The sequence below is a fragment of the Amblyraja radiata genome, chromosome 11 (assembly GCF_010909765.2).
Source record: "Amblyraja radiata isolate CabotCenter1 chromosome 11, sAmbRad1.1.pri, whole genome shotgun sequence".
Lineage (NCBI taxonomy): Eukaryota > Metazoa > Chordata > Chondrichthyes > Rajiformes > Rajidae > Amblyraja > Amblyraja radiata.
Window position 1 is genome coordinate 60,503,037 of NC_045966.1, and position 16,771 is coordinate 60,519,807.

At 46.6% G+C, this 16,771-nt stretch overlaps 1 protein-coding gene across 2 annotated transcripts in view; it reads right to left on the reverse strand.

The window, feature by feature from the left end:
* LOC116978683 (programmed cell death protein 4-like) overlaps positions 1-246 on the reverse strand; it is a 54,527-nt gene extending 54,281 nt beyond the window's left edge. The window contains exon 1 of one of the 2 annotated variants that reach the window (XM_033029999.1): positions 25-246. In XM_033029999.1, coding sequence (XP_032885890.1) covers positions 25-49 — 25 coding nt within the window. In that variant the 5' untranslated portion in view covers positions 50-246. The remainder of the gene's footprint in view (positions 1-24) is intronic. The other variant, XM_033029998.1, reaches the window with a different exon arrangement.
* Positions 247-16,771: the final 16,525 nt, after the last annotated feature.

Here is a 16,771-nt window from a genome sequence, read left to right on the forward strand (position 1 = left end):
GTGCAAGAGTCGCAGGCTGCTTACCCGACCCCTGGGTGTCAGTGGCCATGGCCTCTGCAGTTCTTGGTTTGTATCACACTGTGTCAAGGTGCTGGTCCGCTCTCTCACTCTCTCTCTCGCTGGCTCACTCCGGGCCTCTCCCCGATGCCGCCACGCCAACTCACACTAAACAACACAACAGGACGAGAAACTTTTTTTGCAAACTTTCCGTATCTTCCACGTTCGTATCACATGGCGGCGGCGGGATTGGCCCAGGCTGCCGGGGGAGGGACAGGGCGCTCAGTATTTTTAAACCATCACTGTTTACTTAAGAGAGGGGGGTGGGGGGGGACAGACAGGGCCACAGAGACAAAGTCAGAGTCAGAGAAGGAGCAAAGATAGGATCTTTGGCAGCGAGAGACGAAACGTCCCCCATTCCTTCTCTCCAGAGATGCTGCACAAGGATCTTTGATGCTGCCTGACCCGCTGACTTACTCCAGCATTGTGTGTCTGTCTGCAGTTGCTTCCTACACACAGAGAGAGAGGTAGAGAGAGGGCAGAGATTGAATTTGCAAAGGGCGTAAACAGGTCGACCGCGCTGGCGGCGACATGAACGTGAGACTTTGCACAGGCAACCCAGTGTAAACATCAGCTCCACAATCATTTACAACGGAGAACAGAGCGTCGTATTCCCCTTGGATAGCCTGCACGCCAGCGGCATGAACACTGCATTCTCCAATCCATCCAAGCAGTCAACACCAAAGATCACAGAGCTCTGCTATGATCTTTGTTCAACACCCCTCCCCCGGCCCGCACACACCTTTATTTCAACTCTCCCACCTCCATCACCCGCTCCTATCCCTCTCCCCCTCCCTTAATCCAAGCTCCTCAATTCCCGTCTCCCCATTCCCTTCACGCCATCCTTCCCTCCGGTTCTACATTTCATTCCCCATCTTACTTCCTTATCACATTCCATATTTGCATCCTTCAGCTTCTGCCTTAGTCCGAGGAAGGGTAACGACCCGATACAGCACCTGCCCATTTCTCCACAGATGCTGCCCGATACACTGAGTTCCTCCAGCACCGTGTTTTGCTCAGGGTTCCAGCATGTGCAGGTCAATAGGCAATAGGTGCAGGAGTAGGCCATTTGGCCCTTCGAGCCAGCACCGCCATTCAATGTGATCATGGCTGATCATCCCCAATCAGTACCCCGTTCCTGCCTCCTCCCCATATTCCCTGACTCCGCAATTTTTAAGAGCCCTATCTAGCTCTCTCTTGAAAGCCTTGGTTCCTTTTTCCACCCATCCGGTAATCAACCTTCCTCACCTGAATCCAACTATTCCCTTCATCCCTCCTCTTAGGTCATCAGGTCAGAATTGATAAGAGAATTAGGCCATTCGGCCCATCAAGTCTATTCCACCATTCAATCATGGCTGAGCTATCTTTCCCTCCTAACCCCATTCTCCTGCCTTCTCCCCACTGACACCGTACTAATCAAGAATCTCTCTATCGCTACCTTTAAAATATCCATTGACGCCCTCCACAGCCTTCTGTGGCAAATAATTCCACAGATTCACCACCCTTTGACTAAATAAATTCCTCCTCCTTCCTAAAGGAATGTCCTTTAATTCAGAGGCTATGACCTCTAGTCCTAGACTCTCCCACCAGTGGAAACATCCTCTCCACATCCACTCTATCTAAGCCTTTTTCACTATTCGGCAAGTTTCAATGAGGTGTCCCCTCATCCTTCTAAACTGCAGCAAGTACAGGCCCAGTGACATCAAAAGGGCATCATATGTTAACCCACCCACTCCTGGGATCATTCTTGTAAACCACCTCTGGACCCTCTCCAGAGCCAGCACATCATCCCTCAGATATGGGGCCCAAAATTGCTCACAATACTACAAATGCGGTCCGACCAGCACCTTCTGGAGCCTCAGCATTATATCCATGTTTTTGTGTTCTGGCCCTCTTGAAACCCCTTCTCCCCAACAGTCTGAAGAAGGGTCCTGACCCAAAAGGTTATTTGTCCAATTCCTTCCACAGATGCTGTCTGACCACTACAATTTCCTCCTTGAACTAGACCAATGTGCCAGGATATCTTGAAACTGGAAAGGTTGGCTGAGCCAGCAGTGCATTGTTTTTTTCTGCTTTCTACCAGTCCCTCCCACCTTCATCCCACCCAACAACATCACAATCACAACCACAATAATACTTTATTAGCCAAGTATGTTTTGCAACATACAAGGAATTTCATTTGCCAAGTCAGTCATGCACACATAACACATTTTAACATAAACATCCACCACAGTGACTCCTCAACATTCCTCAAAAAAGTTTACGTCCCTTCCCTTTGTTATCCCGCAGTCGGGGACCTAGAGCCTTCCATTGACAGGACGATCTTGAATCCCGTAGCCGGCGGCATTATGGCCCTCCACATCGGGGTGATCAGCTCCTGCATTGGGGGAGTCAGCTCCCCGCGCCGGACGATCAGACCCCGCGTCGGGGCTGGTCGAGCCTTCCTTGACGTCGGAGCTTCCCGACTCGGCCTCTCCCATGACTACGAGCTCCCCCAGGCAAGGGATCGACTCCAATTTACGCGCCCCGCAATGGGGCCCAAGGTCAGTCTGAGGAGGCCTCCAGCTCCATCGATGGTAGGCCGAAGAGTGACTGGAGACACAATCCGGAAAGTAATCACATCTCCGGTACGGTAAGAACTGTCCTTAAGCACACCCCTCATCCCGACCCCTATTTGTGGTAAAATGCTCCACGTATGCCTGTTAGATTTATCAACGTCTCTATCCCATGCTCCCCATTGGAGATGTCACTACACTGCCCTGTTACATTTCACCAAGAGGCCTTCAATCAAACAGTCATGATACTGTTTATCAGCCATGATGATATTGAATGGTGGTGCAGGCTCGAAGGGCCGAATGGCCTACTCCTGCACCTATTTTCTTCGTTTCTATGATACAACCATGATCACAGATCCTCCCCAACTTGCTGAGTATTTCCAGCATTCCCAGCATTATTCCAGATGTGCAGCCACTGTGTTCTGCACATCCCAGATCTAGCATTTGTTTCCCCCTCTTTCCCCACACTCCTTCCGTCAGATCAGCTCGGATTAACAAGAATCTGGACATTAAACTGGACGTCCTGCCTACACTCTATGGACTACACTTCTTCCCACCATGCTTCAAGACTCCATCCCCTACTCCTAATTCCTCAGTCTCCACAGCATCTACTCCCAGGATGAGGTGTTCCATACTATGACATCTGAGATGTCCACATTCTTTACTGAACAGGGGTTCCCTCTTCTACCATAGACAAGGCCCTCACATGAGCCTCCTCTGTATCTCAGGATTCTGCTTTTTCTCCCCCTCCTCCCAGTCATAACAGGGACAGAGTCCCCCTAGTCCTCACCTTCCAGCTCCTCAGTCATCGCATATAGCACATCATCCTCTGACATTTTAGCCACCTCCAACAGGATCCCACCACTTGTCACATCTTCCTATTTCCACCCCTTTCTGCCTTCTGCAGAGCCAATTCCCACTGCAACTCCCTGGTTAACTCATCCCTTCCCACCCAAACCACCCCCTCCCCAGGAGATTTATCCTGCAACTGCAGGAGATGCAACACCTGTCCTTCTTTCTTCTCCCTTAACTTCATCCAGGGACCCAGACAGTCCTTTCAGAGGTTAAGTTGCACCTCCTCCAATCTCATCTACAGTGCCTGTAGGTACACAAAATTGCTGGAGGAACTCAGCGGGTGCAGCAGCATCTATGGAGCGAAGGAAATAGGCGACGTTTCGGGCCGAAACCCTTCTTCAGTCTGAAGAAGGGTTTCGGCCCGAAACGTCGCCTAACTTCCTTCGCTCCATAGATGCTGCTGCACCCGCTGAGTTCCTCCAGCAATTTTGTGTACCTTCGATATTCCAGCATCTGCAGTTCCCTTTTGAATACAGTGCCTGTAGATTGGTTTATGCATGCAACCAATCTTATATAGGTTATATATATAGAATATATATCTCCCGCGGCTTTCTCACTTCCGGGTTCACCCCCTCCCTCTAATCTTTCCGGTGAAGGAGGGGAGGATTTGGTCCATACGTATTCGGGCCGCATCAGTAGACCGCCTGATAGATATGGCGAATTTGTTTAACTTTAATGGCATGGGTGCTCACTATACTCACTCTTTAAGGGGGGAGGATGTAGATTGGTTTATGCATGCAACCAATCATATATAGATTAGCATCACTAACCCCGCCTTACTATATTAACACCTACTTCCTATGCTACGCAGTTTGGTAGCAGACAGGAGGCAGTGACTACTAACATGTTGTTAAGTCTGTATGTGGATTAAATATGATCTTAAGTTACGTGTTGTATGGATGTCATATTTACAGTGCAGGTGTGGGCTCCTATATATCAGCAAGACCAAGCATAGACTTGACACTCGCTTTGCTACGCTCAGTCTGCCTTGGACTACGCAATCTCAAGGTTACCAAACATTTAAACTCCCCCCCACCCACCCCACACACTGATGTTTCTGTCCTGGACCTCCTACACTGTCAGAGTGAGGCTCCATGCAAATTGGAGGAACAGCACCTCATATTTTGCTTGGGCAGCTGTATGAACGTTGATTTCTCTAATTTCAAGCAACTCCTGCATTTCTTAACCCTCCCCCACCCTAATCATCCTACTAGTTCCACTGTTTGCATCCTTGTCTGAAGAAGGGTCTCCACCCAAAACATCACCTATTCCTTTTCTCCAGAGATGTTGTTTGACCCGCTGAGTTACTCCAGCTTTTTGTATCTATCTTCTTTTATCCAGTCATTAGCACATCTTCCCCAGCCAACAATGGGCCATTATGGACTCCACCCTTCCTCCACCCTCACTGTTTTTTCCTGACCTCTATCTTTCCTTCTGAAGAAGGGTTCAGAGCCGAAACGTCACCCATTCCTTTTCTCCGTAGAGGCTGCCTGACTCCCTGAGTAACTCCTGTGTCTATCCTGTCCAGTGCATTGTGTTCCCCAGCCAGTCTTGTTCTTTATCTTCTCACAGACTTCCCCTTTATTCTCTCCACCCATACCACTCTTTAAGTATGCAAGTTTCTCCCTTTTCCAGTTTGGTTTTAAGGTTCGATAAATCAAATTGCTGGTGAAACTGAGAGGGGCAGGCAGCATCTGTGGAATGAAATGGATTATTGGTCAGGGTATGTACAGGAGTCGGGATGTCACTTTACTGCTGTATAAAATGTTCATAAGGTTACATTTGAAATGCTATGTATTCTTCTAACTGCCCTGCTACAGCAGGATGTCATTAAACTGGAAAAGGAACACAAAAGGTTGACAATTATTGTCTCAACCTGAAACGTCACCCATTCCTTCTCTCCAGAGATGCTGCCTGTTCCGCTGAGTTACTCCAGCATTTTATGTCTATCTTTACAAGGATGTTATTGGGTCTGGAGGGTTTGATTTAAGGCCCTGTCCCACTGTACGAGTTCATTCAAGTGCTCTCCTGGGTTTTTTTAAATCTCCGAGTTCGAATCAGGGCAAACTCGGGAGAATACTTGAATGAACTCGTACAGTGGGACAGGGCTTTTACAAGGAGAAGCTGGATAGGTTGGGTCTTTTTTTCCCTGGAGCGTAGGAAGCTGAGTGTTGGCCTTGTAGGGGCACACAAAGTCATGAGGAGCATGAATAAGTTGAATAGCCACTGTTTCCCCCCCACCAGTTGTGTAGGCGAGGGGAGCCTAAAACTAGAGGCCACAAGTTTAAGATCAGGAAGATTTAATAGATACCCGAGGGTGGTGCATATATGGAATGAGCTGCCAGAGGAAACAGTAGCGTTCAAGTTCAAGTTCGTATTTATTGTCACATGCACCAATTAAGGTTCAGTGATATTTGAATTACCATGCAGCCATACAAGTAAAAAGATCACAATACATGACAGAGTTTAACATGAACATCCATCACAGTGGAATCAACATTCCTCACCGTGATGGAAGGCGATAAAGTTCACTCAATCTTCCTCCTCTTTGTTCACCCCTGGTCGGGGCCTTGAACCCTCCGCAGTCGCCGCTACAGATGGCACGATGTACAGGCCCTCTCGTCGGGATGATCAAAACTCCGACGTCGGGACGGATCAGAACTTGGAGTTCCCGAATCGGCCGCTTCTTACCGGAGACCGCGGCTTCACGATGTTAAAAAAACGCGAGCCAGCAGTCGGAGCACTTCTTTTGGCGACCCTCGGCAAAGGATCCCAGGCTCCGCGATGGTAAGTCTGCTCCACACCTGCTGCTGAAGCTCTGGGCCGGTCTCCAGTCTCCGGTCTGGAAAGGCTGCACCGAACCAGTTGTTAGGCCACGAGGGGGGGGGGGCGAAGATGCGACAAGGAGAAAAGTCGTATCTCTGTCGAGGTAAGTGACTGAACGGTCTCCCCCCAACCCCCACATCAGACATACCGAGAAACAGTAAGACATATATTTAGACACACTAAAAATAACAAAAAAGTCGAAAGGACAGATTGCCACCCAAAGTCAATGTCAATGTCAATTTTATTCGTCACATGCACCCGAAGGTGCAGTGAAATTAATTTACCAGCAACGATACACTTAAAAAAAAACCCACACAATACACAATAGAATTTAACACAGATATCCACCACAGCATTCTTCACTGTGGTGGAAGGCACAAAGTTCAGTCAGTCCTCCTCCTTTGTTCATCCGTGGACTGGGACATAAACTCTCCGTAGGCGCCGCTAAGGTCGGCCCGATGTACAGGCCCTCTCGTCGGGATGATCAAAACTCCGACATTGGGATGGTCAAACACACTTGGAGTGCCCTAATCGACACTTTCCTACAGGAGACCGCGGCTTCAGGATGTTATATGCCAGGATGTTATATACCCTGGCAAGGGATCCCAGGATGGTAAGTCCACACCCCACCCGCGGCTAGAAGCTCCGCAGACCACAGCCCCATGATGCCAAAGTCACCAGGCCAGCAATCGGACCACTCCTCTCTGGCGACCCCCGGGCAAGGATTTGCCCGCTCCTCGATGGAAAAGTCCACGGTGCGCCCGCTGCTGAAGCTCCGGGCCCGACTCCAATCCATGGTGTTAGGCCGCGAGGGAGGCGACATGGAAAAAGTCGCCTCTTCGTCGACTTCGCCCAATGACGTGTCGTACAACTGCGATATTTGTAAGACTCTTGGACAGATACATGTATGGGAAAAGTTTGGAGGGATATTGGCCTGGTGCAGGGAAGAGGGACTAGCTCGATTAAGCAACTTGTTTGACATGGATAAGTTGGGCTGAAGGGCATGTTTCCTTGCTGTGTGATCCTATAACATATACAATGCTTTGAATCGGGACCCTTCTTCAGATTGTTGGAGTGGCGGGGAGAAAGTTGGTAGAAACAGATATGGGAAAGGGGGTGGTAAGTGATAGGTGGATTGAGATAAGGAGAGATTGATCGGTAAATGAGTCAGGTGGAGATAGGGAAGGGTGCAGATAATGACGCGGGGCCGGTCCCACTTAGAAGCTCGGAGTTGTGTGGGGCTGGTCCCGACATTGCGCGGGGCTCCGAAATTCTGGCAGTGTCCGAAATCTTCGCGCGCCAACGGCCTGTCTGCATGCAGGTGCATTGCGGTCGTACACAGCGCCTTGATGGCGTATGCAGCGTCTTGACGGCGTACGCCTAGCGCATGGCGTTGTGCGATGATGTCACCGCTCGGCATGGCGTTGTTTGATGACGTCACCGACCGACACCGTGCGACGCCCAAATTCAGTCGGCCTGCCTCCTGCCCATCTGATTGGTAAGCATGACGCAAATGAAGTCACGCGTGAACTCCGCCTCCGTTTGGTCGCGCCAAACGCATGCAAGTGGGACAAGCCCTTTACACTTCCTAATCTCTGTGTCTCCCACTCCCCTGACGCTCAGTCTGAAGAAGGGTCTCCGCCCGAAACGTCACCCATTCCTTCAATCCAGAGATGCTGCTTGTCCCGCTGAGATACTCGAGCATTTTGTGTTATCTTCGGTGTAAAGCAGCATCTGCAGTTCCTTCCTACACTGTTTAAGTGGCATTGGTTCAGGAAGGAGTATTGGTGATGACAAAGCGAGTCCCTGATTTTCAGCAAAGTGCCAATAGGATCTTTGCGCTTACATGAGATTGCAAATATAGTCTATAGTTTAAAGTTGTGCTGAAGGCCAACATATTTCAGACAGTACTACACTCTCTTGGCATTGGACTGCACTGCCATTCCAGGTTAAGACTGAAAGACAAATGATGATGAGTTAAGACAGGTGGAAGATTAGTTTTGTCAGTTATCACAGTCCACGGGTGATTTGTGTAGACCTCATGTTAGTGAATAAAGCATGATCATGCAAGCTCTCATACACTGTCTGATACTTTTATTCATCGACTTGAGAAGTGTTACATCACAGCTGGCAAATGCGATTTCTCCCATTTCAATTTGTTGCCTGAATTTATTTACATCACCAACAAGGTTTTCCCCAGTACACCATTTCCTAGTGTCAGCATTTATTTCTAGAGGACTAGAATATAAAAACAGGGATGTAATGCTGATGCTTTATAAGGTGCTGGTCAGACCACATTTGGATTATTGTGAGCAATTTTGGGCCCCTCCTCTTGAACATCAAAAAAACTAAGGAGCTGATCGTGGACTTTAGGAGGGTCTCCTAGGATCCTCCAGTGCTTCTACTCAGCGGCTGTGGAAAGCATCTTGTCCAGAAATATCACAATCTGGTTTGTGAATTGCTCTGCCCAGGACATGAAGGCTCTGCAGAGAGCAGTGCGTTCGGCCGAACGCACTATGGGAACTTCACTCGCCTCGCTGCAGGAACTATACATCAGGAGGTGCAACTCCAGAGCCAATAAAATCATGGGAGACCCCTTCCACCCCTGCAACGGACTGTTCCAGCTGCTACGGTCAGGCAAACGCCTCCGTTGCCATGCTGTGAGAACGGAGAGGTTGAGAAGGAGTTTCTTCCCAGAGGCCATTAGGACTGTAAACTCCTATCTCACCAGGGACTAACTTTACTGAACCACTGTACTGGGTTTTTTTTAATTGCTGTTTTTTTTTCCCTTTTTCCTTCCGCCCACAATATTTAATATGTAAAAGAATATGTGATTCTGTTCCATTCTGTTTGTAGTTTGTTTGTTTGTTTTTTGCACAAAGTCCCCGAGCATTGCCACTTTTCATTTCACTGCACATCTCGTATGTGTATGTGACGAATAAACTTGACTTGACTTGAGGAAGGGTGTGCTGGCGTTGGAGAGGGTCCAGAGGAGGTTTACGAGAATGATCCCAGGAATGAATGGGAGAAGATGTTTGCACTAGTGGGAAAGTCCAGGACCAGAGTTTATAGCCTCAGAATAAAAGGACGTTCCTTTAGGAAGGAGATGAGGAGGAATTTCTTTAGTCAGAGAGTGGTGAATCTGTGGAATTCATTACCACAGACGGTTGTGGAGGCCAAGTCAATAGATAATTTTAAGGGAGAGATTGACTGATTCTTGATTACTACGAGTGTCAGGGGTTATGGGGAAGAAGGCAAGAGAATGGGGTTGAAAGTGGAAGATAGATCAGCCATGATTGAATGGCAGAACAGACATGATGGGCCAAATGGCCTAATTTTGCTCCAATCACTTATGAACAACATAAATGTTTTCTTAAACTCATTTTTGGTAAGGAAATGTCTCCACTTAACAAATTAGCTTTAATTATCAGATTTACAGCTCTGAACTCCCTCAGTAAAGTGGAGACAAAGGGAACAGCAAATGCTGGAATCTTCCGCAAAACACAAAGTGCTGGTGTAACTCTGCGGGTCAGGCAGCGTCTGTGGAGAGAAACAATAGGTGACGTTTTGGGTCGAGACCCTTATTCAGATTGAGAGTCGGGGGGGAGGGAAACTAAAAGAATGGAAAAGTACAAAAGAACAAATGAATGAAAGGTTTGAAAAGAACAAATTGAAGTTAGCAATGATGATCAAGGACATGTGGAGCCCACAATGGTCAACAACAATTGGAGTAAAGCACGTGAGGAGTCCCTGATGTCGGTGGGAAGGGCTGCACAAGGGGCACAAGATGAAGATGAGTTAACAGGAGATGAGTTTGATGGAGCAAGAGCAGGTGAAGACAATGGGCCTTTAGTTTTTAGTTTAAAGATACAGCGCAAAATTATGCCCTTCGGCCCACCGAGTCCGCACCGACCAGCGATCCCCGCTCATTAATACTATCGTACAGTAGGTACAATGTACATTCACACCAAGCCAATTAACCTAAACAAACCTGAACGTCTTTGGAGTGCGGGCAGAAGCCGAAGTTTTGGAGTGTGAGAGGGATCTCCGAGAAAACCCACGCGGTTACGGGGAGAAGGTACAAACTCCGCACAGACAGCTTCGGTAGTCTCGGCCTTCCGGCTGTGTAAGGCAGCAACTCTACCACTGCGCAGCCCCAAGACAATCCTGTTTGTGGATTTTGGGTCAGAGATAAAAAATAGTCAGTGCATGATTGGAGAACTTGTGATGGTTTGTGAGACAGTGGCCTGGGCTTTGTTGTTGTGGCCAAGGGATAGGTGTGATAAGGTATCTGAGAGGTGATGTCTGGCCTTGGGACTGTAGAGGCCAGTCTGCCGGACGCTAATGGCACTGGCCTTGTCAGCAGTTTGATGGCAAGATTGAGGTTGGGATTTGTGTGGAGTGGGATCGATTGAGAATGGAGTGGATGAAGGGAGTAGAGGAGGATCAAGCCAATTGTCACGGTGGCAGTTGGATAAAGGGCAAGAAAGAGCGGAGGATCGGCAGTGGGTGTCCAGGATGAGGCGGAGATCGAAGATGGGAGAAAGGATCATTGGAGATGGGGGGGGGGGGCAAAGACTCCTTGCAAAAGAAATAGGAACGGAGGCTGCATCAGCGGAAGAGCCAGATACTATGGCGGTCTCGGAACTCATTGAGGTGTTGGTGCTCGGGTACAAAGGTAGGGCCTCTGCTGTGGACAGGCTGTTCAGTATTTTTTTTTATATAATCAAAAAATGTATTAAATTATTTAAAAATAAAATTTACAATAAAACAAAACCACCACCATAATACAAGACAAACAAATATACTAAATAAACTACTATACAACTATGTTACAATCCTTGTCAAGGATGCATTCTTGGTGCCCAGTGATCCCGGAAATCCCCCAGGGTGAGTGGGAGGTCAGGGGAAGGTGAGGACACGGCAGGGCTTTGAGCCGGGGCCAAGACACAGGTCATTACAACTCCTGTGTGATCTGGCTGGTAATAATGCAACTTTAATTTGTTCAGTTCATTTCTCCCATTCTTTGTCCTTTTACTGATCCCGTTTATGCTAATTCACTTCACTGTGTCCTCAACTGGACACAGCAAACTTTAATATTGAATCTTATCAAATGACTTTTACAAATTCTTATACACCAGAGAGACCAGTGCCACAAATCCACACTGCCAGTTGAGATTTGTCAAACCTGCCCTACATAAATATATGTTAACTCTGCTTGTTGCTGTATCAAGCAATTTGCCATCAAATATCAGGCCAACTGGTGTATTGTTCCCTATCTTTTCTACCCTTTAGTTGGGGTCAAGGAAAGAGCGTTCACGTCGTGGCCCTGTTTCCACCAATCTTTCCACCACCATGCACAAGAAGCAACAAGACAGACACCATTGTATGCAGATGCCGAGAAGTGTGTTCAGCTCTAGCTGAACAACTTCTAATCTTGTGTGTGGACTTGATACGAAGAAGAACCCTTTAGTTCTTATATAGAGCTGTCACATTTGCTTCAGCTGTGTTACATTTGCATTGACTGACCTGGAGATCATTAAGTAAAGCACTAAATCTGCGCATAAATAATTCAGGATTTAGAAATTACCACACACTCAGTTTTCTTTTGCAATTTTAAGTTAGTTTAGTTTAGTCTAGTGATACTAAAACAGTATTGTGGGTTACCCTAAAAACAGTGATAGGGCAAGAATTTCAAGTATAAGTTTCACACAGCACTATCTCTAGCGGGGGTTTCCCTGTGAACAGTGCTTCAGCGTGGCTGCCTGATAGGAAAGTACTTACATGTGCAGCCTTGTAACAACAGCTGTGAAGTTTGCAGCCAACACTTAACGGGGTGCTCTTGCACATGCATTAATTAGTCTTGCCGCTGCAGGAAAATGTGGTAACTCTATCTGGGCAACTGTTTCTTGATATCATGTGGAGTGAATGGAAATTGCTGGGGACATACAAGAAGACATGAAAATAGAAGCAGGAGCGGGCCAACAGGCCTTTCATGCCTGACCCACCAATGAAAAGATCATTTAGTATGCTGATCTATTCTGGCTACTCCTGTTCTCTGCCATTTCTCATTGATATAGAATCATACAACATGGAAACAGGCCATTCGGCCCAACTTTCCCACACTGACCAACATGTCCCATCTGCCTGCCTGTATTTGACCCACATTCCTCTAAACCTATCCGATCCATGTACCCGTCTAAATATTTCTTAAACGTTGCAATAGTACCTGCCTTAACTACCTCCTCTTGTTAAGGTTCATTTATTAAAACAGACAACTCACAATAGGTTAGGTAAACCAACACAAGCTTTACTGATCATCAGCCGGCGAGAGTGTCAGGGATACAGAGTCAAGTATGCAATAGACACTCAGCTAACACTCTAATGAACGAAGACATACAGCATCTTTTATAGTATTTTGGAAACGTAGTCACATGTTTATACAGAGTTGCAGCAATGACGTCTAAAGCCCCTGTCCCACTTTCACAACCTAATTGGCGACCTCTACCGAGTTTGCCCTTGACTCATACTCGCAGCATGGTCACCACGAGGTCGTAGGAGGTTTTCGTAACTCTTCCTCATGCTCGTGAGTGGTCTCCGCGTACTCGTGGCCTCAAGTAGGTCGCGGCGTTTTTTCCAGCCTGATAAAAAATGTCCACGAATAAAAATAAAAAGGTCGGCATGGAAAAAATTGATACTTTTTACTCGTAGGTAGGTCATAGGTAGTCGTGGGTCGTTAACTGGCCGGAGGAAAAAAATGCAAACATGACATCATTTTATCATGTGATCATTTTCCACTCGTAGCTAGTCGTAGTTGGCCTTAGGTGTGGAAGACTGAGGTCGAGGGGGGTCGTAGGAGATCGTAGACATAGTCGTAGGAGGTCGAAGACATGGTCGTAGGAGGTCGTAGACATAGTCGTAGGAGGTCGTAGACGTAGTTGTGGGAGGTCTTTTACTTCGGCGAGTCAACACGACCTTGACATTTTTTTCAAGTCGTCTAGGGTCTTCTAAACTCGTGGATTAGGTCGTCCAAGTGGGACAGGCCCTTAGCACAAATCAATCACAGGCTGTAACCATTAAAAGTATACTTGTCACTAATACAAAACTTGTCCTACTATAGTTCAATCAATCACAAACTGTTGATCACAGCACTTCGAAACAGGAACTTAGTCAAAAGCCCAACATTTGCAATTCCGTTTTAACAATGTAAGCATCAATATCAATTACCCACAGAAGATTTCTGTTTACAGAAATTTCCAAGTCCCCAGGAAACACATTCTCTCCCACTATTGTTAATGGTCATTTGCTTGGGCATAACAGTAGGCCCGATCAGAAAAGCTTGGGTGCAGGCCTCTAACTTCCTGATTCCCCAGCTCCTCCAGTATAGAATAGAATTATAAAACTTCAGTTTATTCAGAACCCCAAAAAGTCAAACTAATCTTTTACTTAATAAGATATTTTACACTACGATTTATTATGTAACCAGGATATTCTCACTCTGGCAGCACGTTCCATACACCCACCACCCTTTATGTAAAAAAGTTACCCCTCAGGCTCATATTAAATCTTCCCCCATCCCCCCCCATTCCCCACTAACCTTAAACATATGTGCTCTGGTTCTCAATTCCTCTACTCTGTGATTTTACCCTTTTATCTATTCCTTTCATGATTTTGTACACTTCTATAAGATCACCCTTCATCCTCCAGAATTCCATGGAGCAGAGTCCTAACCTACTCAAGCTCTCCCTATAGTTCAGGCTCTTGAGTCCTGAGAACATCCTTGTAAATCTTCTCTGCACCCTTTCCAGCTTGATAACATCTTTCTTATAACATGTTGCCCAAAACTGAACACAATACTCTAAATGTAGTTTCATAGAAACATAGAAATTAGGTGCAGGAGTAGGCCATTCGGCCCTTTGAGCCTGCACCGCCATTCAATATGATCATGGCTGATCATCCAACTCAGTATCCCGTACCTGCCTTCTCTCCATACCCTCTGATCCCCTTAGCCACAAGGGCCACATCTAACTCCCTCTTAAATATAGCCAATGAACTGGCCTCGACTACCCTCTGTGGCAGAGAGTTCCAGAGCTTCACCACTCTCTGTGTGAAAAAAGTTCTTCTCATCTCGGTTTTAAAGGATTTCCCCCTTATCCTTAAGCTGTGACCCCTTGTCCTGGACTTCCCCAACATCGGGAGCAATCTTCCTGCATCTAGCCTGTCCAACCCCTTAAGAATTTTATAAGTTTCTATAAGATCCCCTCTCAATCTCCTAAATTCTAGAGAGTATAAACCAAGTCTATCCAGTCTTTCTTCATAAGACAGTCCTGACATCCCAGTAATCAGTCTGGTGAACCTTCTCTGCACTCCCTCTATGGCAATAATGTCCTTCCTCAGATTTGGAGACCAAAACTGAACGCAATACTCCAGGTGTGGTCTCACCAAGACCCTGTACAACTGCAGTAGAACCTCCCTGCTCCTATACTCAAATCCTTTTGCTATGAAAGCTAACATACCATTCGCTTTCTTCACTGCCTGCTGCACGTGCATGCCTACTTTCAATGACTGGTGTACCATGACACCCAGGTCTCGCTGCATCTCCCCTTTTCCTAGTCGGCCACCATTTAGATAATAGTCTGCTTTCCTGTTTTTGCCACCAAAATGGATCTCACATTTATCCACATTATACTGCATCTGCCAAACATTTGCCCACTCACCCAGCCTATCCAAGTCACCTTGCAGTCTCCTAGCATCCTCCTCACAGCTAACACTGCCCCCCAGCTTAGTGTCATCCGCAAACTTGGAGATATTGCCTTCAATTCCCTCATCCAGATCATTAATATATATTGTAAATAGCTGGGGTCCCAGCACTGAGCCTTGCGGTACCCCACTAGTCTCTGCCTGCCATTGTGAAAAGGACCCGTTTACTCCTACTCTTTGCTTCCTGTTTGCCAGCCAGTTCTCTATCCACATCAATACTGAACCCCCAATGCCGTGTGCTTTAAGTTTGTATACTAATCTCTTATGTGGGACCTTGTCGAAAGCCTTCTGGAAGTCCAGATACACCACATCCACTGGTTCTCCCCTATCCACGCTACTAGTTACATCCTCGAAAAATTCTATAAGATTCGTCAGACATGATTTACCTTTTGTAAATCCATGCTGACTTTGTCCAATGATTTCACCACTTTCCAAATGTGCTGCTATCCCATCTTTAATAACTGACTCTAGCAGTTTCCCCACTACCGATGTTAGACTAACTGGTCTGTAATTCCCCGTTTTCTCTCTCCCTCCCTTCTTAAAAAGTGGGGTTACGTTTGCTACCCGCCAATCCTCAGGAACTACTCCAGAATCTAAAGAGTTTTGAAAGATTATTACTAATGCATCCACTATTTCTGGAGCTACTTCCTTAAGTACTCTGGGATGCAGCCTATCTGGCCCTGGGGATTTATCGGCCTTTAATCCATTCAATTTACCCAACACCACTTCCCGGCTAACCTGGATTTCACTCAATTCCTCCAACTCCTTTGACCCGCGGTCCCCTGCTATTTCCGGCAGATTATTTATGTCTTCCTTAGTGAAGACGGAACCAAAGTAGTTATTCAATTGGTCCGCCATATCCTTGTTCCCCATGATCAACTCACCTGTTTCTGACTGCAAGGGACCTACATTTGTTTTAACTAATCTCTTTCTTTTCACATATCTATAAAAACCTTTGCAGTCAGTTTTTATGGTCCCTGACAGTTTTCTTTCATAATCTATTTTTCCTTTCCTAATTAAGCCCTTTGTCCTCCTCTGCTGGTCTCTGAATTTCTTCCAGTCCTCCGGTATGCTGCTTTTTCTGGCTGATTTGTACGCATCATCCTTCGCTTTGATACTATCCCTGATTTTCCTTGTTATCCACGGATGCACTACCTTCCCTGATTTATTCTTTTGCCAAACTGGGATGAACAATTTGTGTAGTTCATCCATGCAGTCTTTAAATGTCTTCCATTGCATATCCACCGTCAACCCTTTTAGAATTAATTGCCAGTCAATCTTGGCCAATTCACGTCTCATACCCTCAAAGTTACCTTTCTTTAAGTTCAGAACCATTGTTTCTGAATTAACAATGTCACTCTCCATCCTAATGAAGAACTCAACCATATTATGGTCACTCTTGCCCAAGGGGGCACGTACAACTAGACTGCTAACTAACCCTTCCTCATTACTCAATACCCAGTCTAAAATAGCCTGCTCTCTCGTTGGTTCCTCTACATGTTGATTTAGATAACTATCCCGCATACATTCCAAGAAATCCTCTTCCTCAGCACCCCTGCCAATTTGATTCACCCAATCTATATGTAGATTGAAGTCACCCATTATAACGGTTTTGGCTTTGTCGCAAGCATTTCTAATTTCCTGTTTGATACCATCCCCAACTCCACTACAACTGTTAGGTGGCCTGTACACAACACCCACCAGCGTTTTCTGCCCCT